Source organism: Ascaphus truei, chromosome 2 (genome assembly GCF_040206685.1).
Source record: "Ascaphus truei isolate aAscTru1 chromosome 2, aAscTru1.hap1, whole genome shotgun sequence".
NCBI classification, from domain to species: domain Eukaryota; kingdom Metazoa; phylum Chordata; class Amphibia; order Anura; family Ascaphidae; genus Ascaphus; species Ascaphus truei.
In genome coordinates this window covers 371,617,837-371,641,998 of record NC_134484.1, presented here as the reverse complement: position 1 = coordinate 371,641,998, position 24,162 = coordinate 371,617,837, and the positions used below count along the sequence as shown (strand labels likewise).

The following is a 24,162-nucleotide window of genomic DNA, read 5'->3' as shown; positions in this document are numbered from 1 at the left end:
AGGGCGGAGGAGGAAGTGAAAAGCCTCACATAGCCACAGGAGAGCGGGAAGGCCGGGGAGCAGCACGCAGAGCAGAGACCCCCCGCTGTGTATCACAGGGGAGCAGCACGCAGGGCAGAGACCCCCCGCTGTGTACCACAGGGGAGCAGCACGCAGGGCAGAGACCCCCGCTGTGTGCCACAGGGGAGCAGCACGCAGGGCAGAGACCCCCCGCTGTGTACCACAGGGGAGCAGCACGCAGGGCAGAGACCCCCCGCTGTGTACCACAGGGGAGCAGCACGCAGGGCAGAGACCCCCGCTGTGTGCCACAGGGGAGCAGCACGCAGGGCAGAGACCCCCGCTGTGTGCCACAGGGGAGAGGAAACTAGAAGATGGATAATCAGGGCGCTGTGTACAACAGGACCACGGAGTCCAACCCCCCGGGCAAGAAGGGTTGGTTCAACATCGCGGACATGGGTCGTGTTCACTTTATACTGAAAGTCCTGCAGCTGGTGAGTATACACAGGGGTTACTCCTTCCTTGTGAGTATACACAGGGGTTACTCTCCTTCCTTGTGAGTATTCACAGGGGTTACTCTCCTTCCTTGTTAGTATACACAGGGGTTACTCTCCTTCCTTGTGAGTATTCACAGGGGTTACTCTCCTTCCTTGTGAGTATTCACAGGGGTTACTCTCCTTCCTTGTTAGTATACACAGGGGTTACCCCATCCTTGCTGGCAGCAGGGCCAGGCATGTATAGGGCTGTCTTGTGGGGTGCATGCAGCCTGGGATGTGTAATAGGGTGATGTGTACCCTAATGTTTGTAAGGCTTAGAATTTTAAATACGTTTTTTTCTCTTGTGATAATTAGCCATTGTTTCTCTTCTGCAAAGAAAAAGCACGATAGGGAAGGGTCTCTATTTTTCACTTATTGGTTTTCTTAATAGGAAAGTGCTGTAGGGATTTAAATAGGATTTTTTGTTGTTGAAAGTTGGAGCAGATTTCATTATTTACTATTGGAAGTTAGAAGTATATGAAAATGTACATACTAAAGATATGTACATTTTCTTTAACTGGTTTGTTTTTGTTCGCATGGATCATATGTTTGCTTGATTTGTGTGTCCATCTAAATAATTTGAAATAAAAGTAGAAATGCATGTGTGGGAATCCTCTCTCAGGCACCTTCACTTAGTGTACACAATGTGAGGTTACTAAGGGTTAAAAACATGGGACTATAAACTCATGAGAACTTTTGATACACTGAATACAAGACTCAATTGTGGAAAATAATGTCTCATTATGAAATAAATTTATGCTACCCTGTTTCAACTCTGCCCTCTCGCAAGCTAAACAAGCCTACTTTTCTTCACTAATCAACATGCACAAGTCTAACCCACACCGACTGTTCTCTGTCTTTGATACTCTACTGAAACCACCCTCAGCGGCTTCTCCTTCCATCTCCGCTCAGGACTTTGCTGACTATTTTAAGGAAAAGGTGGAATCCATACGGCAGAACATCCCCTCTGTTTCTTCCTCCCATCCTACACCTCTTCCTAACTCTCCTCCTGCCTTCCTTGACTCTTTTTCCACTGTCTCAGAGGAGAATGTGTCGCTGTTGATCGCCTCTTCTCCCTCTACCACTTGCCCTCTTGACCCCATTCCCTCCCATCTCCTAAAACCTCTTGCTCCTACTATAATCCCTACGCTCACGCACATTTTTAACTCCTCCCTCTGCTCTGGAACCTTTCCATCCTCCTTCAAACATGCAACAGTCATACCATTACTCAAAAACAGCAAGCTTGACACTACCTGTCTTTCTAACTATCGACCTGTCTCCCTCCTGCCTTTTGCCTCTAAACTCCTTGAACGTCTTGTATTCTCTCGCTTGCTCCATTTTCTCAACACCTATTCTCTCCTAGACCCTCTACAATCTGGCTTCCGCACTGCTCACTCCACGGAAACAGCCCTCACTAAAATAACTAACGACCTCCATGCTGCCAAAGACAGAGGTCATTACACTCTGCTCACATTACTCGACCTCTCTGCAGCATTTGACACCGTGGACCACCCTCTTCTCCTTCACATTCTCCATACTCTTGGCATTCGGAACAAAGCTCTATCCTGGATCTCATCTTACCTATCCCATCGTACTTTCAGTGTCTCTTCTGCTAACACCTCCTCCTCTATTGATCTCTCTGTGGGGGTACCCCAGGGCTCTGTCTTGGGACCTCTTCTCTTTTCTCTGTATACACTCTCTAGGTGACCTAATAACATCTTTTGGGTTTAATTATCACCTCTATGCCGACGACTCACAAATATACTTTTCAACACCCGACCTTACACCTGCTGTACAAACCAAAGTTTCTGAATGTCTCTCTGCTATATCATCCTGGACGGCCCTCCGCCGCCTTAAACTCAACATGGCTAAAACAGAGCTCCTCATACTACCTCCCAAACCTGGCCCTACTACCTCCTTCCACATTACTGTTGGAACTACGATCATTCACCCAGTAGCCCAAGCACGCTGCCTAGGGGGTCACACTCGACTCATCTCTCACATTCGCCCCTCACATTCAAAACATTTCTAAAACCTGTCGCTTTTGCCTCCGCAATATTACAAAGATACGCCCTTTCCTCTGTTGCTCGACTGCTAAAACTCTGACTCAGGCCCTCATTCTCTCCCGTCTTGATTACAGTAACCTCCTGCTGTCCGGCCTTCCTGCCTCTCACCTGTCTCCCCTACAATCTATCCTAAACGCTGCTGCCAGAATCACTCTACTCTTTCCTAGATCTGTCTCAGCATCTCCCCTCATGAAATCCCTCTCCTGGCTTCCGATCAAATCCCGCATCTCACACTCCATTCTTCTCCTCACTTTTTTAAAGCTTTACACTCTTCTGCCCCTCCTTACATCTCAGCCCTAATTTCTCGTTATGCACCATCCAAACTCTTGCGTTCTTCTCAAGGATGTCTTCTTTCTACCCCTTTTGTATCTAAAGCCCTCTCCCGCCTTAAACCTTTTTCACTGACTGCCCCTCACCTCTGGAATGCCCTTCCCCTCAGTACCCGACTAGCACCCTCTCTATCCACCTTTAAGACCCACCTTAAGACACACTTGCTTAAAGAAGCAAATGAATAGCACTGTGGCTATTCTGAACACATGATACATAAAGCTTGGCCCCCTGCAGACGCACTTACCAGAACTCCCTCCTACTGTCTCTGTACGTTCTCCCTACCTACCAATTAGACTGTAAGCTCCTCGGAGCAGGGACTCCTCTTCCTTAATGTCTAAAGCACTTATTCCCATGATCTGTTATTTATATTATCTGTTATTTATTTGATTACCACATGTATTACTGCTGTGAAGCGCTATGTACATTAATGGCGCTATATAAATAAAGACATACAATACAATACAAAATATACATTATACTTTTGTAATGAGGTATTCCTATATACAGACACCCTGCTCTCTGCACCTTCTACCTTCACTCTAATTCCTAAGGTCTCCCCATGTCCTTTGTTCTGCATTGCTGCCCAGACCCCTTCCAATTTCTATGCAAACACTATTTGATTTTTTATTCTAGAAGCGTCAGTCCTGATTTTGAGGCAGAAATATGGTATACATTTTTTTTTTTTTTTACATAATAAAACAATAGCGTTTTCTTAATTTTCCTTTATGAAAAAACACTCGGATCACTGTTTACAGCACAGTGCGCTTTGAAGGGGTTATAGACCTGCATGTCTAGGCGTCCCCCTTCCTACTTGGCAATGGGGGCTGCTTTTAAAGCCGCAGTACCAACTTGCCTTTTTTTTTACTTGGGAAGCAGGAGTCTCACAATGTTGAACAATGTTTATTTCAACTCCGGGGACCACCTGTTATTGCGAAAAGGTGCTGCCGGTACTACATGCGGTTTATATGTATTTATGTATATCTTTACTTGAATAGATCCATCCATATACAAAGTGCTTCAGTAGTAATACATATAACATATTATAACACATAGTGGGAATAAGCACTTCAGGCATGAAAGTAATACTAGAAAAAGGAGTCCCTGCCTCGAAGAGCTTACAATCTAAGTGGTAAGTGGGGAGAAGTTACAGAGACAGCTGGAAGGAGTTCTGTAAGTGCGTCTGCTAGGGGCCAAGGCCACTGCATCTGAGATGTATAGTATCAGCCAGCTGATGTACCCATATGCTTTGTTAAAGGGCTGTGTTTTTTAAGAAAGGTCCTAAAGGTGGAGAGAGAGGGCTATTCCGATATTGAGGGGAGGTGTATAGTGAGAAATAAGGGCTGAGATGTAAGGAGGGGCAGAAGTGTATAGCCTTAAAAGTGAGGAGAAGAATTGTGTGTGATACAGAGTTTAATAGGAAGCCAGGAGAGACACTGAGAGATTTTAGCAGAGAGTAGAGTGATTCTAGCAGCAGTGTTTAGGATAGATTGTAGGAGAGGCAGGAAAGCGGACAGTAGAAGGTTACAATAGTCGAGACGGGAGAGAATGAGGGCCTTCGTTAGAGTTTTAGCAGTAGAGAGACAGAGGAAAGGGCGAATTTTTGCAAATTTACAGAGCTAAAAGCGACAGGTTTTAACTACATTGTGAAAGCGAGGAAGGACTCGTGTGACCCCCTAGGCAGCGTGCTTGTGATACTGAGTCTGATACTGCTGCCAACAGTAATGTGAAAGGGGGCAGTAGGGCTAAGCTTGGGAGGAAGTATGAGGAAGCTCCGTCTTTAACATGTTAAGTTTTAGTCGGCAGACGGCCATCCAAGATGATATCGCGGAGAGACATTCAGAGACTTTGGTCTGTACAGCAGGTGCAAGGTCAGGCGTTGTAAAGTAAATTTGTGTCATCAGCAAAGAGGTGATGAGGACACCTAGAGTGTGTAAAGATAAAAAAAAGTTTAAAAACCCTCCGTCACTCAGGCCAATAAGATATCACTGGCGTTGTGACTTCCTAGGATGTTTTTAGATTTAGATTTTTATTGGCCTAAGTGATGCAGATGACGTCACAACCTTTCATTGGCTGCCGCAGCCACCTCTGACCCTGCGGCTAAGAATACTTGCCCAGTGGACAAAACTACTAGTCGACCAGGGATCGGGGATCCTGAAAGATAACAAAGGCAGCTGCAGTCCAGAGTGTATTGCACTTTCATAACCTGGAGACTTGCTATGGGGACTCAGAGTGATAGGGGAGACCGACATACTGAGAGATACAGAATGTGTCACAGAGTGGGGGTCAGATACAGACACAGGAAAAAGGCAGTTTCCCTGCAAAAGTAACACAATTACTTTTTTTTTTGTGGCGGCAATCTTAAAATATTGAGAACCACTGGTGTACAGGAATTCTGTAACGCAAAATTTATAATGCTTCTTTAGGGTAACAGAGAAGGTATTCAAGGCATTAAGAAGTTTGGTAAATAAGTAAAATCTTCCACTTTATCAGGGAAAGTCTCTTAAATCGTGTGTGTGTGTGTGTGTGTGTGTGTGTGTGTGTGTGTGACACACACACACTGCTAAATCCAGAAATATGAGCAAATGTGACATGAATGCATAAATGTGCTATGTACCAATAAGTGATAATATATAAATACATGAGAATTAATGTCCCATAACACACCGAGTAGGCTTAAAAAGCCAATAGTGTATAACAGGGCTGCACAACACGCGGCCCGCGGGCCGCATGCGGCCCGCCTGGCCTCTCTGTGTGGCCCTCGATGAGATTTAAAAAAAAAAAAAAAACTTTGAAAAAAATTTTTTTTTGAAAAAAAAAAAAAACTTTGAAAAAAAAAAAAACTTTGAAAAAAAAATGGCGCCAATTCCCTGCGGTCCCGGCGCGCATGCGCTAGGCCCGCTCCGTCCCCCCCCCCTTCCCTGCTCCCAACGTGGGCCGGAGGGGGAAGCAACACGCAGCTCCTCTGCGGGCCCGCTCCCCTCCCCCTTCCCTGCTCCCAACGCGGGGCGGAAGGGGAAGCAACATGCAGCTCCTCTGCGGGCCCGCTCCCCCCCCGTGCTCCCAACGTGGGCCGGAGGGGGAAGTAATAATTAAATAATTCAGCTCCTCCAGCGGCCTGCTTCTCACCGCTTCCCTCCGCGGCCAGCTTCTCGCGTCCCCCACGAGCCCTCCTCCCCCCCCTTCCCCCAACCCGCGCCCCCAAGCCCACCTCCCGTCCCAGGCAGCTGCCGCAGGGATATCGGGGGCAGGAGGAGCAAGCGTCCGGCGGCAACCTGCACCCACCCGGGTCAAGGTAAGTCACTGTCACTGTTAGTTACTGTCACCCAAGTCACTGTCACCCAAGTCACTGTCACCCACCCACCCAGTCACTGTCAAGTCACTGTCACCCACCCAGTCACTGTCACCTACCCACCCACTGTCACCCACCCAGTCACTGTCACCCAGTCACTGTCAAGTCACTGTCACCCACCCACCCAGTCACTGTCACCCAGTCACTGTCAAGTCACTGTCACCCACCCACCCAGTCACTGTCACCCACCCACCCAGTCACTGTCACCCACCCACCCAGTCACTGTCACCCACCCAGTCACTGTCACCCAGTCACTGTCACCCACCCACCCAGTCACTGTCACCCACCCACCCACTGTCAGTGTCACTGTCACCCACCCACCCAGTCACCCACCCACCCACCCAGTCACTGTCCCACCCTGTCACTGTGTCCCACCCTGTCACTCTTCCCACCCAGTCACTGTGTCCCACCCCGTCACTGTCACCCACCCCGTCACTGTCACCCACCCAGTCACTGTCACCCACCCAGTCACTGTCACCCACCCAGTCACTGTCATAGTCACTGTCACCCACCCAGTCACTGTCACCCACCCAGTCACTGTCACCCACCCAGTCACTGTCACCCACCCAGTCACTGTCACCCACCCAAGGGGGAGAGTGATGTGAGGTGCAAGGGGGGGAGAGTGATGTGAGGTGCAAGGGGGGGAGAGGGATGTGAGGTGCAAGGGGGGGAGAGGGATGTGAGGTGCAAGGGGGGGAGAGGGATGTGAGGTGCAAGGGGGGGAGAGGGATGTGAGGTGCAAGGGGGGGAGAGGGATGTGAGGTGCAAGGGGGGGAGAGGGATGTGAGGTGCAAGGGGGGGAGAGGGATGTGAGGTGCAAGGGGGAGAGGGATGTGAGGTTCAGGGGGGAGAGGGATGTGAGGTTCAGGGGGGAGAGGGATGTGAGGTTCAAGGGGGGAGAGGGATGTGAGGTGCAAGGGGGAGAGGGATGTGAGGTGCAAGGGGGGAGAGGGATGTGAGGTGCAAGGGGGGAGAGGGATGTGAGGTTCAGGGGGGGAGAGGGATGTGAGGTGCAAGTGGGGAGAGGGATGTGAGGTGCAAGGGGGGAGAGGGATGTGAGGTGCAAGGGGGGAGAGGGATGTGAGGTGCAAGGGGGGAGAGGGATGTGAGGTGCAAGGGGGCAGAAGGATGTGAGCTGCAGGGGGGAGGGATGTGAGGTGCAAGGGGGCAGAGGGATGTGAGGTGCAAGGGGGCAGAGGGATGTGAGGTGCAAGGGGGCAGAGGGATGTGAGCTGCAGGGGGGAGGGATGTGAGCTGCAGGGGGGAGGGATGTGAGCTGCAGGGGGTGGTGGGATGTGTGTGGGGTGTAGGGGGGTATTGTGTGTTTGATGTGGAGGGGGGTATTGTGTGTTTGATGTGGAGGGGTGTATTGTGTGTGGGTGAGGGGGAGAGATGGGGGTATGAGAGATAGATGGGGAGTATCGCAATGGTTGATAGTGTTGGGTTCTGGGGGAGATATGAGGATGATGATGGGTGCTGGAGGAGAGATGATGATGATGATGATGATGATGATGATTATTTTACCCGTGCGGCCCAATTTATTTTTCCTTGGAGCAGTTCGGCCCTTCGCACTTTACGAGTTGTGCAGGCCTGGTGTATAACAAAGGAAGAAATCTGGTAATGCGAGAGATAGCAGCCTCTACTTTGGACAAACCAAATCCAAAAAGTAAAGGTGTTCAATAAAAAGAGAAATGGAGGTGCTTTTGTCCAATTAGTAGCAGAACAATATATATTGAAACTAATGCATAAATAACATTAGCAAAATGTTAAAATTCAACAGTAATAATGTGAATCACAATAATAAAATAGCTTACGGGGAAGGAATATGGAGAAGATGGAAAGATAACATCTAGACCAACCTCGATCTTGCGTGATCGTGGGGTCCACGCTATGCCAGCGTCTTCCAGCAGCCGATCTCCAGACGAAAATATTAGGGCAATTTCCTCCCAGCATGAACATCCCATTTACAGAAGGGATTCACCTTTGATTTCACCTGGAGATATAATATATAACTGAAGTCTGTAACATAATTGAGATTGCCAATTAGGGTAGAGCGTAGTACTAACTGGGTTTATTTACTCCCTGCATCTCTCGCCTCCCTATGGGCTATTAGAATCAACACCACTATACACTTACCAGATTGTAGAGACCAATATGTGACCAGCACGGTGGGATTAATTCAATTACTATTACCCATCTTCAACAGGAGTTGGACTTTGATCAATTTCATTTCACCTAGCAGTGATTTTTGGCATTTTTGACCCTTTTTAGTTAATTTTTAAGCTATATTATTATTGTTGAATTTAAAAATGTTACTAATGTTCTTTATGCATTCATGTCAATAAATAATTGGAGAAAAGTGCCTCTATTTCTCTTTGTCGTGAACATTATATCTATCTTCTACAACGACGATATACAATGTAGTGGATTTGGGGGTTGAGCTTGCTAAGTATGTATGTATGTATGTGTATATGTATATAGACATGTCTCTTGATCTCTCAAGATATCTCTATCTCTAATCTCTCTCGTTAACCCCACAAATCCTGATGTATGCTTTAACAGTGGTCGAAGTGGCTTAAAAAATGGTAGTGCTGCTGTACCTAATTGTATATATGTAAATAAAAAGTAGTGGTGGTGTGAGTGTAAAAATAAATGTAGTGTTCCTCTCTATAGCACCAATAAACTACAGCCACTGCGATCACTGCCATCCTGATGGGCGCTGCACATTCAGGTGCCCTGGAAGTGACACTGCTTCCCCATGTCATTATTTGATCTGAAATCTCTATTTCACCTCTTGAAAGCAGCAATCCTGGCTGCTCATTTTTTATTTTTTTGTTTTTACACCCTCTTCTTTTACAGGATGGGGACCTGGAGCTAAGTCACTCTATTTTCAGCTCTGGGACTCCCTCTTCTCTCCCCCCTCCCCCCCACTTCAATTAGCGGGATACTTGGTATTGAAGGCAAGTGTTCCGGAACCCCTACAGGGGAAACAAAATGGCCGGTTAAATCTCCTGCACCATGTGGACCAATAGGAACGACACAACGTCATCCATTGCGACTTCCTATTGGCTCACATGTCACAGAGATTTTAACCCTGTGAGTAGCTTCCATGACATAGGAGCTATGTCCAAAAATCCAAATTGCATCCGGGGCGCAATCTGAACTGAAGAGGGGTGACTCCTTCCCTTTCATCAACCGTGACGAGAGTGATCACGAGATTGCAGGGCCGCAGGGGATGTGGTACTCTGGTCTCGTGGCCCCTGCAGCACTCAGACGGTTAAACCCAGTGCTAAACCAGCTGATAATGTGGGTAACTTAACCTGTATGTATCTCGGGAACGGGACGCTCCCGGGAGAGGCAGATCGGCTGCCAGTAACCCCTGGTTCATAACCAGTAACATAATAACAAGGTGGGCGGGGGGGGGGGGGATTGCTGCTCTGGAGTCCCTGCATACGGATAGCTCCTCATATTGATGCTACTTGATTCTAACCTCTCTCCTAAATACCTACTCTGTGGTCTGCTCTTGTTTTGCATTTATTGTTTATTCTTAAATTCAGGAAGTAAAGGGGGGGGGGGGGAGATGATGGTATCGGTGCATTCATTCTTGAGTACAAAATGAGCTAAAAGCATATTACCTGTCCAATCCAACTTCTAACCCAATTGCTGTGTAATGATGTATTTGAAAGGAGCAATCCAAGCAATATCCTACATCTGTGGGGTGGTTTTTTTTTTTGTTTTTTTTTAAATTAGTTATGTAGTATTGGATAATAATTTTTTATTTTTTTTTATTTTTTATTAAACTCCATGCCATTTGTAATGAGTTTTTTTTAATATACTGATAAGCCTTTGATTTCTATAGAAGGTTTTAAACATTTTCCCAGCAGAGGAAAATCTTTGTAACACCTTTCCTGTTTGTGATAATTTTGTTGCCAATATTCCCAGCAGTTTGAGCTGTAAACTGTAACAATAGATAATGTTACTTTAGTAATATAAGAGTACATTGTAGCTGCTGAGTTACACTGACGGATTAATTTGAAACTGAAAGGCAGCCATTTAGTGAACCCTGGGAAGAAGGATCTTTGCTGATCAATCCACAGCTTAGGTAATTCGTTTTCAATAAAGGTCATCAAATGCCGCAGATATTAAAACAAAAACAAGATATATATTTTTATTTTTTGTATGTTATTTGTAATACTGCTTGGGTTGCCTCTTTTTTTTTTTTTAAGACTTTTAGATCAAAGTTCTAGTAGCTGTATCAGTCCCGGAGAAAGCAGAAGAGTTCTAGGTTCTTAGTGGACCAGCCTTCTAGTTCTTCATAGAGGACATCATCATATTTGTAGCTTTCTATACCTCAATGCAGGGGTAGCCACCAACAGGTCAGGTTTTCAGGATATCCCTGCTTCAGCACAGGTGACTCAGTCGTAGACTGACATATAGGACCACCTGTACTGAAGCAGTAATATCCGGAAAACCTTGACCTGTCTGTCGGTGGCCTCGAGGACTGGAGTTGGCCACCCCTGGCTCATAGGTTTCTTTGTCCGGATGTGTTTTTAGATGAAGTGGGTTTTGTTATATAAAGGTAGTTGCTGTGTAATTCCATGCGGAAGTCTCCCCCACATTCCCTCCAATCCACCTTCTTGTTTATTGACCAGCAGCAGTGGCAGGTAATAAAGGTCGCTAGTTGTAGGTAACCTGATATGGATGGGAAGGTGTGGCTGCAGACACTTCATGAATGTGTGCTTGCATTGCTCCTGACAGTGCATGTCTATGCCTCCCCTCCCCCCACCCCCCCTGCATTGTCCTCTCTTCCTGGTAGGAGTGACTGGGTGGCTGTACCTGGTTGATGAAATTATAAGCACGCAGAACTGTTTACAGGTCGATTACAGACACCCTAAATGCTCAAATACTGATGCCATCTGCTGCACATTATATGCCACTTGCAATATGTTACAACCTTGAGTGCTAAGCACAGTGAGGGATACAGCACTAGACAGACCTCTCTGTTTTTTACACCTTCACTGTCATTTGTAAATGCTGGCGATACCCGTATTCCTGTTCTAGACTAGATTCCCAGGCATGAGCTATCCTAAATAGTATGTATGGTAAACCTTTAACGCACTTTAAAATGTTTTAAACATTTAAGTTTACCATAGTAAAAACTTCTGTGAGGTTTTTACAATCTGTATCTAATGTATTTCGGAGATGAGACTGTGAGACCTGTTTGCTCTGTAATTTTCGACACTATCATTGGCCAAAAAGAAAAACCTAAGTGGCGAAAATGTTTGTTCCCAGAGAAATGCAAAGCACGTTTTTTTTACATGATACAAATACGTAGAACCGTTCCTTTTTAACCCTTTGGCGGCCCTTGTGACGTTCCCTGAATGTCGCACGTGCCCTCACTGCAATGCCTGTCGTGACTTTCAAAGTACGTCATAGCGATTCTGCTTATTGTATTATTTTTTTAGTGGTGAATGTGATCTGCGTGGAAGCCATCGGGGTCCAGGCCGCGACCATGTGGTTATAGCCCCTGAGGGCATAAACGGGGTTAATGGAGACTATTTTTAAGGCAACCAGTTACCCAGCACATTTCTCTTCTTCCCTACATTGTGTTGCCCCTTGAACTGTTAAGTACTGGCTGTTGAAACACATTTCTTGTTTGATTATTAACTTTCCTTTTCCAACTTTCATATTTAGTTTTTTTTACAAAGTGAACTCTAGCGCTGGTAACAATGGCAGCGAATGGATTACTATACCAGCCATATTAAAAAAACAAATGAGGAACGTCGGCTTGTACAAAACCCGCCCCCCACTGTCGCCCTGTTTCCTACTTTGCAAATTAAAAGCATACAATTTTATGTATTGGAACTTGTGGATAATAAACAGAGACCCTACCCAAAACAGAACCTAGGGCGTTCTTTTTAAAAGTCCAATCCCACATGGGACAAAAACCGAAGTGATTGTCTCATCCCTTTTTTTTTTTTTTGTTTTTCTTTCAAGTGTCAGAAGTGTTTGTTCATTTTCCTTTTTAGTTTTCACTTGTAACTGAGCAGGAGTTTGTGTTGGTACATTGGTAATCCTGTTTTGTTCTCACTCACTGATTAAATAACGAGGTAACCATATTTATTGACCGCCACCCACCTCTTGTGTGAGATTTGCAAAGGCCGTAAGAATTGGTAGTAACCCCTCTTTTTTTAATCTTAGTTTACAAACATTGCAAGGAACATACCCAGTGTATACATTACATGATTTGGAACTTAATATTTACTTTCACATTGAAATCGGGTTACCATGGCAACCTATGGGTATAAAAAAAGGAATGAAGATGGGGCACACGGATTTCCAAAATAAAGAGATTTATTAAAGCATACACAACGTTTCGACCCTAAGGTCTTTGTCAAGTGCAAAACTGTATCTCTTTTTTTTATTTTTTATAACTCTTTGTTATACAACCTATGGGTATAAGACACGCCCACCCCCGAAGAAGTTCGTGTTAGAACGAAACGCGCGTCGGGTAATGATGACGTCATGGTCAACATCTCAAAAGCACGACTGCAACGCAGGTTGTAAGTCAGTTTGCAGCTTCTATAACAGAGTTTGAGTTGAGATAGTTAAACTAAGATGTGGGCTGAAAAGGCATCCACCAGCAGTCAGTTTTTAGCAGCAGGCTCATCGTAGCAAGCACGGAGAACCTTCCGTGAACTTCCGTGATCACATACCCTCGCAAACTGTTATTTTGTTTCCACTTGCATCCGTCGGAGGTAGGAACATTTGAATATAGTAACCGTGTTATGGATGGCAGTATTGTTACATTCTAAGGCGTGTAATGATAGTGTGTGCGCTACCGCGCGCGCCAGTTACAATTGGCTGTGGGAGGCTGACGTTGATACAGTCGAGGAGCGCACGGCCGTGAGCGGTGGCGCGGCAGAGCACAGCAAATGAATTTATATTTTCGCGCTGCTGCCGCGCCACGTGACGCTGCCAATCACAGCGCGGCTATCGCTGTGACGTTTATAGCCATGACCCCCTAGCCCGCACGCCACCGCTTACAACATATAAACGATGCACCAGCGCGCTCTATATTATGGGCCTAACCAGATGAGGCCACAATTACACACTATCTACACAGACTGCACAATAGTAATCTGTCTTAAAGTAATACTACTGGACTTCTTACTATAGAACACTAAGTCAGGTATATGAGGACCATTCAGATCTGATAGCATAATCACACAGACCTCTATAATTAAGGAAAATTACACTCTGCCTTTTGTTTCCTCCCTTTTCTGCAGTGTTACAATCGCCTATGCAGCTCAGGGGTTATAACCCCACCATTCCCTTTACCACACTAGGGATAGAACATAGGACTTTCACTATCGCTTTGTAAATAATATTTGTGTATATATATGCACTTTTACAATCTTTATGGCAATATGATTACCCTTTAATATATAGGCATCCTGTAGAATTTGGATTCGGTTTCTCAAATACATGGAAGCTGAGTAACAAGACATACAAGTATATCAAGATTCTTTTTTTTTTCTAAACTTAGATGATTGTCTTGAAGCGCTATAAGATTATTAGGTTTTAATTATTCTTTTGATTCTATATAATTAATAAACTATTATTTTGTACATAGTGGAGACTTCCATCTCTTTCCAGTTTGATTATTGATTCCTCTAATCATCCCTTTTTGGGAATACTTTTTTCTTTTGCCACTATACCCTATCCCTAGATGCACCCCTCTTACACCAAAGACTATATAGGCTGAGCAGAAGCTATTCCTTTGTATGTGGTGTTCATTATGACCGCTGCTCCTCCCTTGTCTGCAGGTTTGATTGTTATGTTGTGGTTGGCCTTTAGCGATTCTATGGCTCTCCTCTCGAACACTGTCAGACTATACGTTTGTTTCCTTACTTTGTCCAGGATGGTGGATTTGACTCTGTGTCTAAAGCTTTTGATGTACCGGCCCAGTTTGGGGTTGCGCCCAGTCTGTGGGATCCAGTTGGATTTTTGCTTCTTCCTGCTCATGTGCAGCGCTCTCCTTCTGCAGGGTTGACGCACATTTAGTCGTGTCTGTCATGGAATAACTCCTTAACATGCAGTCTTCTGAAGAACTCTTCCAGGTCACTGCACAGCTCAATCTTGTCCATGAGTTTGGTTGGGCAGAATGTGAGACCCTTTGATAATACTGAGGACTGCTTGATTTGGTATGTAGTCTGAGATGTTAACAGTGCAGTCCTGCTGTTGGTGACTGTCCCTGTTTCTATTGTTTGTGGTTGTGCTGGCTGCTGCAGAGTCTCATTCTCAGCCTCAGTCTATGGAGTTTCTTTTCCTTGTTGCTAATTAGACCCATCAGGAATTTTTCATGGAATGTTTGGAGTCCTCCATGTGTCTTTGTGTATTTCTTGTGTGTTCAGGATGCTGTCTATTATCTTTCTCCTGTTGCTGTAACAGATGGTTCCTTTAATCTTTCAGAGGTCCTGGTGCACAGTTGTTGGGAGAATTTTGTGTTTTATGTGTTCATAATGGGGTTTTGAAGGTGAGAACTTTTGGGATCAGATGCTCCTTTTTGTGCATATGCTGAGGAAGATATTACTGTCTAGTTGTACCTGTGTGTTTTTTTCCCCCCCCAGTAAATCCTTTAGCTTCATTTGAGTGCGGTACAATGTGGTATCTTAAATCGCATACTGCACAGGAGGGCGGATAGGCTTAAGTCCGATACATTCCAGGATGCACTGTTTTTAAGTAAAAAACAAAACAAAAAAAAAAACCCTTTCTTGCTTTATCTATTGTAACATCGCCGGAAGAAGAGATCAGTGTATCTCGAAAGCTCGCACAAATGAAAGCATTTCGTTAGCCACAGAACGGTATCGTCTATTCGTTTTTATATATATAGATATACTGTTTATCTATCTCTTGCGTATGTTGCTGTAGCTGTACAAGATTTCTGCAACTCATCATATCACCAGTATGATGTCACGTGCCAGATATATAGCCTACCGCGTATAACACCAAGTGGCTGACTTGCATAGAGAAACTGTGGGCAGCGGAGGAGACGGGCGTACCAGGACAGCGAGGGAGAAGGAGAAGGTGGTTGTTATAAGGAGGATGAGGGAGGCCAAGAGCAGGCTCCATATAAGTTTGGGGGGGTATGTAGGGGTCACACAGTTGTGTTGCCAGAACTTCCCTACTTTGGACTCTCTCTCAAATGTAGAACCTTGTATAAAGCCACGGGATGTTTGCCACGGGATGTTTGCCACGGGATGTTTGCCACGGGATGTTTGCCACGGGATGTTTGCCACGGGATGTTTGCCAACTTATACCAGGGATGGCCAACTGCAGTCCTCCAGGGACATCAACAGGCCACGTATAAGGGGTATTCCTGCTTTAGCACAGGTGACTCAATCGGGCATTATGACTGAAGGCCGATTACGTAGTAACAGTAATCGGGTTTTTCCTATCGCTGCTAATACTCATTGTTGCAAACTCTGACAACACATAGGAAAGTCCTATTTCTCTTGGTGTGTGAGTCTGAAACTTGAATGGGGAGGGCCAGATAGCAGGCCATGTGTTTTTAAACAAATTAATAATGTGATCGGCTTCCTCAGGAAGATCAATCAACCTTAAAGTAATTTTATTTTTAACATATTGACTTCCTGTGTAAAAATGTTTTCTATTTTACTCTGCCCTTATTGGATACATATACTGTTCTTCCCCAGCATTTCTTTAATAATAATAATAAATGTTGTATAGCACTGCTAGTTTTACGTAGCGCTTTACAGAGACATATCACTGCAGGCACAGGTCCCTGCCCCGTGGAGCTTACAATCTATGTTTTTGGTGCCTGAGGCACAGGGAGATAAAGTATCTTGCCCAAGGTCACAAGGAGCCGACACTGGGAATCCAAACCAGGTTCCAAACTCGGTGCCAGTCAGTGTCTTTACTCACTGAGCCACTCCTCCCTTCAACCGTTTAAACAAAGGATGGACCAGCTTTATTCCAAACAAAAGGGGAAAAGTGTAGATCAACGATGTACCTGTATATGCAACAATTTACAAAACAGATTAGGTAAATATATTTGTAAAAAAAAACACTCCAACGCATTTTGATTTAAAGTAAAAAAAAAAAAATGAAGATGTCATTACATACATTGAACCTATTTAACATGTCACTGCTGTTGGTTCAGTGTATCCTCAGAGGAATTTCTCACAGTATCAGTAACTCACAATGTTGTACACAACACCAACCCCGTAACCACTGCAGTGCTCTCCCGCTGTTGTAAGGGATAACAGTGGCTTGTATATAACACGCACCCCGTAACCACTGCAGCGCTCTCTCGCTCCTGTGAGGGATAACAGTGGCTTGAATATAACACTAACCCCGTAACCACTGCAGCGCTCTCCTGCTCCTGTAAGGGGTAACAGTGGCTTGAATATAACACTAACCCCGTAACCACTGCAGCTCTCTCCTGCTCCTGTAAGGGGTAACAGTGGCACTGAGTTTCTCATTATTTTCCACAGGAAGTTGCTGCTTTGCAGAAACTAGTTGTGGTCCGTGCTATCTGTCAGACAAGTATTCAGAAGCGCACCATTTCTGCATTGCATTCCCTGATGTTTGCTTTGAACTTTTCATGCAAAGAGGGTTATGAAGGTGGTGTTGGGAGGAGCAGGGGAAGACGCAGCAAATAAAGTAGGGGGATAATTGAGGAAGACTGAGGCCGGGGATACATTAGTATGCATGGCTTCCGTAACCATGGCAAAGTCGGGCCCGTGGACTATAGGGAAAGGGCCCATAGCCGCAGTGACGGAGCCCTGCAGCGTGGTACTGGTTATGGTTTTGAATAAGGACTTGGTGGTTGGTTGGGAGCTGGTGTGGATTGGCAGGTCCATAAGGACAAAAGGCGGTTTACTGGCCTTGGAGAGCACAAGGTCCAAGTTCCTGCCTAATAATTTTTTAAATTATAGTGTGTGTGTGTGTGTGTGTGTGTGTGTGTGTGTGTGTGCGCACACAATGATTTGGGAACTGATTCAGCACAGCTCAATCAGGGATATCTTGAAAACCTGACCCGTTGGTAGCTCCTGAGGACCTGAGTTGGCCACCCCTGCCTGATGTGACACATTATATATTGCAGTGCAGCGTATTGTTTTTCTGGGTGTTTTATTCAATTCTTTAGTTTAAAAAAAAGTTGCAGCAATGGGAAAATATCAAGTCATGATGTGTTGAATGACTGACTAAAAAAGCAAAATGCAGTCAATGATATGCAATGTTTTGGGGCAAGCTTGCACCGGGATGCACCGCCTGTAACCAACCCTCTGTCCTAGCTGGCAAGTGCTGGGTTGTGTTGGAATAATTAGGGTGAAGGTTTTTTTTATATTATTGACAGAGCTTCTTAGAAGAAGGATAATGAATGTGAGGGAGCTGCCTGTGAATCATCCAGCAGGAATCTCGTGACATTTCATGGAAAGGGGGAAAAAAACAACATATATTAATTCTCGTTGTTTCATTTGCAAACGAGTTGCACACCACAAAAAGCAGCAGGAACAGCCCTGCCATTACGTGCCAATTCAAGTATTTTAATACATTTTTACCCCTGCAAATCTTGGCTGTTTTTGTTCTGAGAGTAAGCCACATGAGGGTGTGTTTCACAGGAATGTGGAAAAACAGAGTTTGCTGCAATGTTTGGGGTGGAGCCAATTAAAGGGGCAATCCAGTGACATGTTTAGGGGATCTCCACTGGGTAATGCCTTTTCTTACCTAAATCTGACACTGAGAAGTATTTGTAATTTATTTGCTAAAGGTAGCCTTGGGAGGGGTTTCATTTCCTCTGGCTTCTCCCTTTTGTGTGACGACACTGTGTGTTCAGCAAGTGCTTGTACAGCCCGAGTCGTCCCTCATCCCAGGGGCTTCACCTGCGGCCCCAATCCGCTGGCCACCTCCGCAGCCCTCTCTACCCAGTGCAGAGGGAGGGAAGGTGTTGCTGGTGTGGATTGTAGCTTTTTCCCACTCCCCGTGGTGCCTATTAACAGTGCTCATCACTCGTTCCTAGTGTAAGCAGAGAAATGGCACAGTATTAACCAACGTGTTGGCATTAAGAAGCTGACAGGAAGGGGAATGGAGACGCTTCTACTCATGGCTGTAATGTCCCTTTTTGCCTGTGTATTATATATATATAACTGTGTGTGTGTGTGTGTGTGTGTGTGTGTGTGTGTGCGTGCTCGTGTAACCATGGATGGAAAAATCCTGGGCGCCTAACATGCCGCCCCTGGCGCCTGTGCTGTGCACAGTGATGACTGACCTGATTGACAGGTCCAAGTCGCCACTGTGCATCTCGGTAAGGAGAACGGAGAAATGTCTAAATTTAGCACAGGTTGAACTTGATGGACCTATGTCTTTTTTCAACCTCATCTACTATGTAACTATGTAACAGGAGTGCGCGGGCTGGGAGCGGAGCGAGTAGGAGGGATGAAGCTAGTCGAACCTGAGAGCAGAGATGTGCATGTCACTGAGGAGAGATGGGTGGGAGGGGGAAGGGAAGAGAACAGGCGAGCAAGGGCAGGGGCTAGTCGGAGGGGACAGGGCCAGTTGGAACTGATAGCTGAGATGCCAGAGTTTCTGTATGTTTGTGTTTATGCAATGTTACTTTGTTTTCTTATTTGATTAACACAGTGGTGTGTGTGTGTGTGTGTGTGTGTTTTTTCTTTTTTTTTCTTTCTCTTTTTTAAGGAAACCTAGGATTAGATTATGGCATTCTGGGGAATGCCCAAACCCTCCCGCCCCACCCCCCCCAACACACACACACACACACACACACACACACACACACACACACACACACACACACACACACACACACACTTGCCCCTCTCTCTGTTCCCCCTTACACTCCCTCCTCTCTCTGTTCCCCCTTACACTCCCTCTTCCCCACTTACACTCTCTCCCTCCCCTTATGTTCCCTCTCTATCTTTTCTCCCCTTACACTCTTCCCCCCCTCTCTCTTCTGCCCTTACTCGTCCCCTACACTCTTCCCCCTCCCTACACTCTCCACCCTCTCTCTTGCCCCCTTACTCTCCCCCTCTCTCTTGCCCCCTTACCCTCCCCATCTCTCTTGCCCCCTTACTCTCTTCCCCCTCCTGACACTTGCCCCCTGACACTCCCCCCTCTCTCTTCTCCCCTTAGGCCTCTCCATGCTGCTTGCGCGAGAGGGAGCTGCGCGATGAATCACATTGGGGTAATGTGATCGTGTATGGTGAGCGTTGGCCAGAGTGCTGCTTACCGGGTCTTATGAGTGGTTCGCCCAATGAGGGCGAACCAGCTCCGTGACATCACGGCCACGCCCCTTGACATGCCGCCCCGCAAGCAACAGCTCAGTCCAGGAATCGCCTCTGCTGCAAGCCAGCGCAACGTCACGGCGCTCCGTCTTGCGATCGCGAGCAGGCAGCATGGACGTGGCCTTACTCTCCCCCCTCTCCCCACCCCCCCATACACTTTCCTCCTGTACACTCTCCCCCCTCTCGTAAAACACACACTTGCGCGTGCACATACTTACAGATTTTATTAGTGTATTCCCTATTCTATACACAGTGTTTTATTCTTTACACTGATGTCTGCACACACTTTAATGTATAATGTAATCTATGATAACCTTTACTGATATATTGGGTTGTCATTGAATGTTTATGTATTTAGTTTTTTTCCCACCCTGATCAGGGGACGGGGAATCATCGTGAGAAAGGTCTTATAACAAGACCGAAACGTTGATCTTGGAAATAAAACCTTTTTTTGCGTTCCTGAGTGCCTGTTTTATCTCTGTATATTTGTATTACAATGCACCCAGGCAAGTTAGCCAATTGTTACGGGAGTGCTGTCCTTTATTTCCATGATACATTGTATGTATGTATGTATGTATGGTCCTTTTTTTGAGGGCTTAAGGGCTGAACATTTGGCCCTTGGGGTATATCCTGTTTCCTACCACTGTGCTAAGTGCTCTCTGTATTATCCACTTTGGCGGGTGCAGCACCGGCCTCTCTCTAAGTGGAACAGAAACAGGGCAGCAATGCGTATGAGAGAACTGGGAGTAACAGCTGTGTGTAATGACCTTGGAGAGCTGAGGGAGCCAGGAGTATGGGTGTTGGCAGCACCTGTGCCCTTCTTTTATAGCCTTGTCTTCTCTCTGCAGTAAATAAGAGGGGCGGGTTACTCTTCTGTTCCTTATTACAACATATCCGCTGTTCTCTACATTGTTAATTTGCACTGTTGCAAAAGTATGTGGGTCGCTTAGCAAGAAAAGCCCCAGCCTTTTTGTTTTAGGGAGGCCCAGAGTATGATACTGAATGTAAGATGATGATGATAAACGCCAGCGTGGCGTTGCTAATCCCTTTTCTGCCAGATGGTTACATAGTTTATTTATTTATAAAATGTTTTACCAGGAAGTTATACATTGAGAGTTACCTCTCGTTTTCAAGTATGTCCTGGACATAGTTAATATGACAAATAATACATGGTTACAAATACAGTTACATAAATCAACAGGGTATACATTATATACAAGACATTGCATGCACAAAAAGAGAAGATGTATATTATTGGCGTATGTAACAGTTACAGACCAGATTAAAATGTGAGACAGCCTTAGTTTTGAAAGAACTTAAACTGGTGATGGATGTGAGAGTCTCCGGTAGGTTGTTCCAGTTTTTGGGGTGCACGGAAAGAAGGAGGAGCGGCCGGATACTTTGCTGAGCCTTGGGACCATGAACAGTCTTTTGGAGTCTGATCTCAGATTATAAGTGCTGCATGTGGTAGGGGTGAGGAGCTTGTTCAGATAGGCGGGTAGCTTGCCCAGAAAGTATTTGAAGGCAAGACAGGAAAGGTGAACTTTGCACCTAGACTCGAGTGATGACCAATCTAGTTCTTTGAGCATTTTACAGTGACTGTGTGTTGTAGTTGCATTGGAGAACGAAACGACAAATTGAATTGAAGAGGGTGTCAAGTTTGCCAAGGTGGGTTTGGGGTGCCGAGCCATATACTATGTCTCCATAGTCGATAATTGACATTAGCATCTGCTGTGCAATACGCTTTCTGACGAGCAGGCTTAGGGAGGATTTGTTCCTGTAAAGTACACCTAGTTTGGCATAGGTTTTGGATGTCAGGTCATCAATGTGCATTCCGAATGTTAAGTGGGAGTCAAACCATATGCCATGGTATTTAAAACTAGTAACAGGAGTTAGGGTGGTGTTAGCGTTGGTTCTGATCTGGAGCTCAGTCACTGGAAGCTTTAAAAATTTAGTCTTGGTCCCAAATACCATTGTTACAGTCAGTGTTAAAAACAGTTTGTTTTGGGAAATCCAGTTTTCGAGTCTCAAAGTCAGACTGAAGTACGTGTTCAATGTCGGAGAGGCTATGGCTGTGTGCATATAAGATTGTGTCATCTGCATACATGTGCATTGAAGCTTCCTTACAAGCTGTAGGAAGATCATTGATGAACACTGAGAAGAGTAGGGGCCCAGAACAGAGCCTTGCGGGACGCCACAGGTAATATCCAGGGGGTTGGAGTTAGAGCCTGAGATGGACACATGTTGGGATCTACCTGACAGGTAGGACTGAAACCAGTTTAAAGCATGCTTCCCTATTCCAGAGCTCTGGAGTTTGTTAAGCAGGATAGCATGATCAACAGTATCAAAAGCCTTTGCAAAATCTAGGAATATTGCACCAGTGAGTTGACCACGTTCCATTCCACACTGGATTTCATTGCAAACTTTTAGCAGGGTAGTTATGGTAGAGTGTTTTGGTGCGAAAGCCAGATTGGAATTGGCTAGGGAAATTTGCCTTGGTATAGTAATCGCTTAGTTGGGAGTGGACACATTTTTCCTGATCACTCTGGCAGTGGGCACCATTGGGTTAATCCCTTCTCACTCTAGGTAGGACAGGAAGTAGACTTTTGCAGGTAGGCCATATAAGGCCCCTCCCCCTACCTGCACACCAGTCTTTTTCCTGTTCTCACAGCTAGGTGTAGGATTTGTTATTTTTTAACAGGGCTCACCTACTGCACCTTGTGCAGATAGCCAGGGTCTCACCCTCTCTGCCCTGAAGCTCCGCGGTGCGCCCTACGGGGGGCAAGACGGAGACCCCTTAGAGTCGGGGTGCCCCTGTTGGGGGGGGGGGAAAACAGCTGCAGCCGCGAGGGGAAGCTTAAGTGCAAAGCCCAGGACCGATCGTAGGCGCACAGCAGCTGCAGCTGGGAGCCATGGAGGCCCAGACTCACCGCATAAGCGCATGGACGCTGCGGTAAAGTACCCGGCAGCCCGCCACACGCAGAAGGGGGAGCAGCAAGGGCTGCGAGCAGAGCAGGCTCTTTGAACCGCAACAGCGTAGCAACGCGGCGGTAACTACCCCAGTAATCCGCTGTGAACCGAGGAGGTTCAGAGGACCGCATGTGTATCTGTGATACTGCGGAGAAGGGTACAGTGCACGCGGCCGCTCGGGAGCGCGCGCGTCATGGCACGCCGGCAAATGCGTGCACAGACACGCGAGCCGTGCATGTGCACGAGCACTTGATGACGTCAGGGAAGCGACGGCCACACGGTGTGTGTGTGAGTGAAGCTGCAGCATGGAACGCTCAGCAGGGAGAAGCCAAGTGCTGGATATGGATGCAAAAATGGAAACACCCAAAACATCAGTTCCCAAGACTAGGTGAGTCCTTAGTTTAGTTCTACAGGGGAAAAGAGAGATGGTATATATACATTAGGGTGTATGTTTAGCATTTATTTTGTTTTTATAATTTAGTGCGTTGGTTAACCTCCCAGAAGCAGAATCTTCTAAAGGGACTGGGGAATCCCTGCAACATAAAAATAGACGAAGCAGCAGAAAGGTTGCTAAAAAAACGAAGTGGTGTTCAGCTTGTGAGAAACCAGCTCTTATAGGAAAGAAATTATGCAAAGATTGTATTAAAACAGCAGCAGGTGATACCAGTGAACAGATGAGCACTTTCCTTGTGTTGATGAAGGAGGCAGTTAAACAGAGTGTGGATGAAGCAGTCCAGCAAGCTGTTAACCCTACGCAAAAAAAAAAAGATCTAGATCCCAAACCAGTCTGGATAGGGGGAAAGGTTTTTCGTCAGATGAGTCTGAGATTGATTGTTTTCAAGTATCAGAGGGAGAAATGGATTCATCAGAGCAAGAGGTTCAGGAGGAGGAATCTGAATTTGATGTAGAAGTAGTGGATCCACTTATTAAAGCCATGAGGCAGGCATTGGAACTAGAAGACACTGATGAGTTAACCCATAAGAAAGATAAGCTTTTTGGGGCAAGACAAAGAAAGGGTAGAGTTTTTCCTATTCACCAAGTAATTAAAGATCTTATTCAGGTGGAATTGGCCCGACCAGATGCCAAAATATTTGCGCCTAAAAGATTGGGGAAGATGTATCCATTCCCACAAGAAGAGGTGAAAAATTGGGAGGTTAGCCCAAAGGTGGATACTGCTATTTCCAGAATAGTAAAAAAGACCACAATTCCCTTAGAGGAGGCAGCGTCATTAAGGGACGCTATAGATAAAAGGATGGATTATGCATTAAAAAAAGCATATGTTACGGCAGGAACAGCCTACAAACCAGCCATAGCAACTACATCAACTGCTAGGGCTATGCGAGTGTGGATTGCCAACATTGAAGAGGCAATAGACAAAGGTGTAAAAAGAAGTACTATTCTTAAGGCATTGTCAGAGGTGAAATGGGCAACTGATTACATAGCAGAAGCCTCATTGGATGCAGTAAAATTAGCGGCCAAGTCTATGGCACTGGCGGTATCAGCAAGAAGGGCTTTATGGCTCAGGCAGTGGGTGGCTGACACAGCATCAAAGAACACCTTGTGTACATTACCATTTGAAGGTGAAT

At 45.8% G+C, this 24,162-nt stretch overlaps 1 protein-coding gene across 1 annotated transcript in view; it reads left to right on the top strand.

Moving 5' to 3' along the window:
• CMTM6 (CKLF like MARVEL transmembrane domain containing 6) overlaps positions 1-24,162 on the top strand; it is a 48,448-nt gene continuing 24,286 nt past the window's right edge. Inside the window, exon 1 of the mRNA XM_075587033.1 lies at positions 1-491. Within this exon, the coding sequence (XP_075443148.1) occupies positions 372-491 (120 nt within the window). The 5' untranslated portion in view covers positions 1-371. The remainder of the gene's footprint in view (positions 492-24,162) is intronic.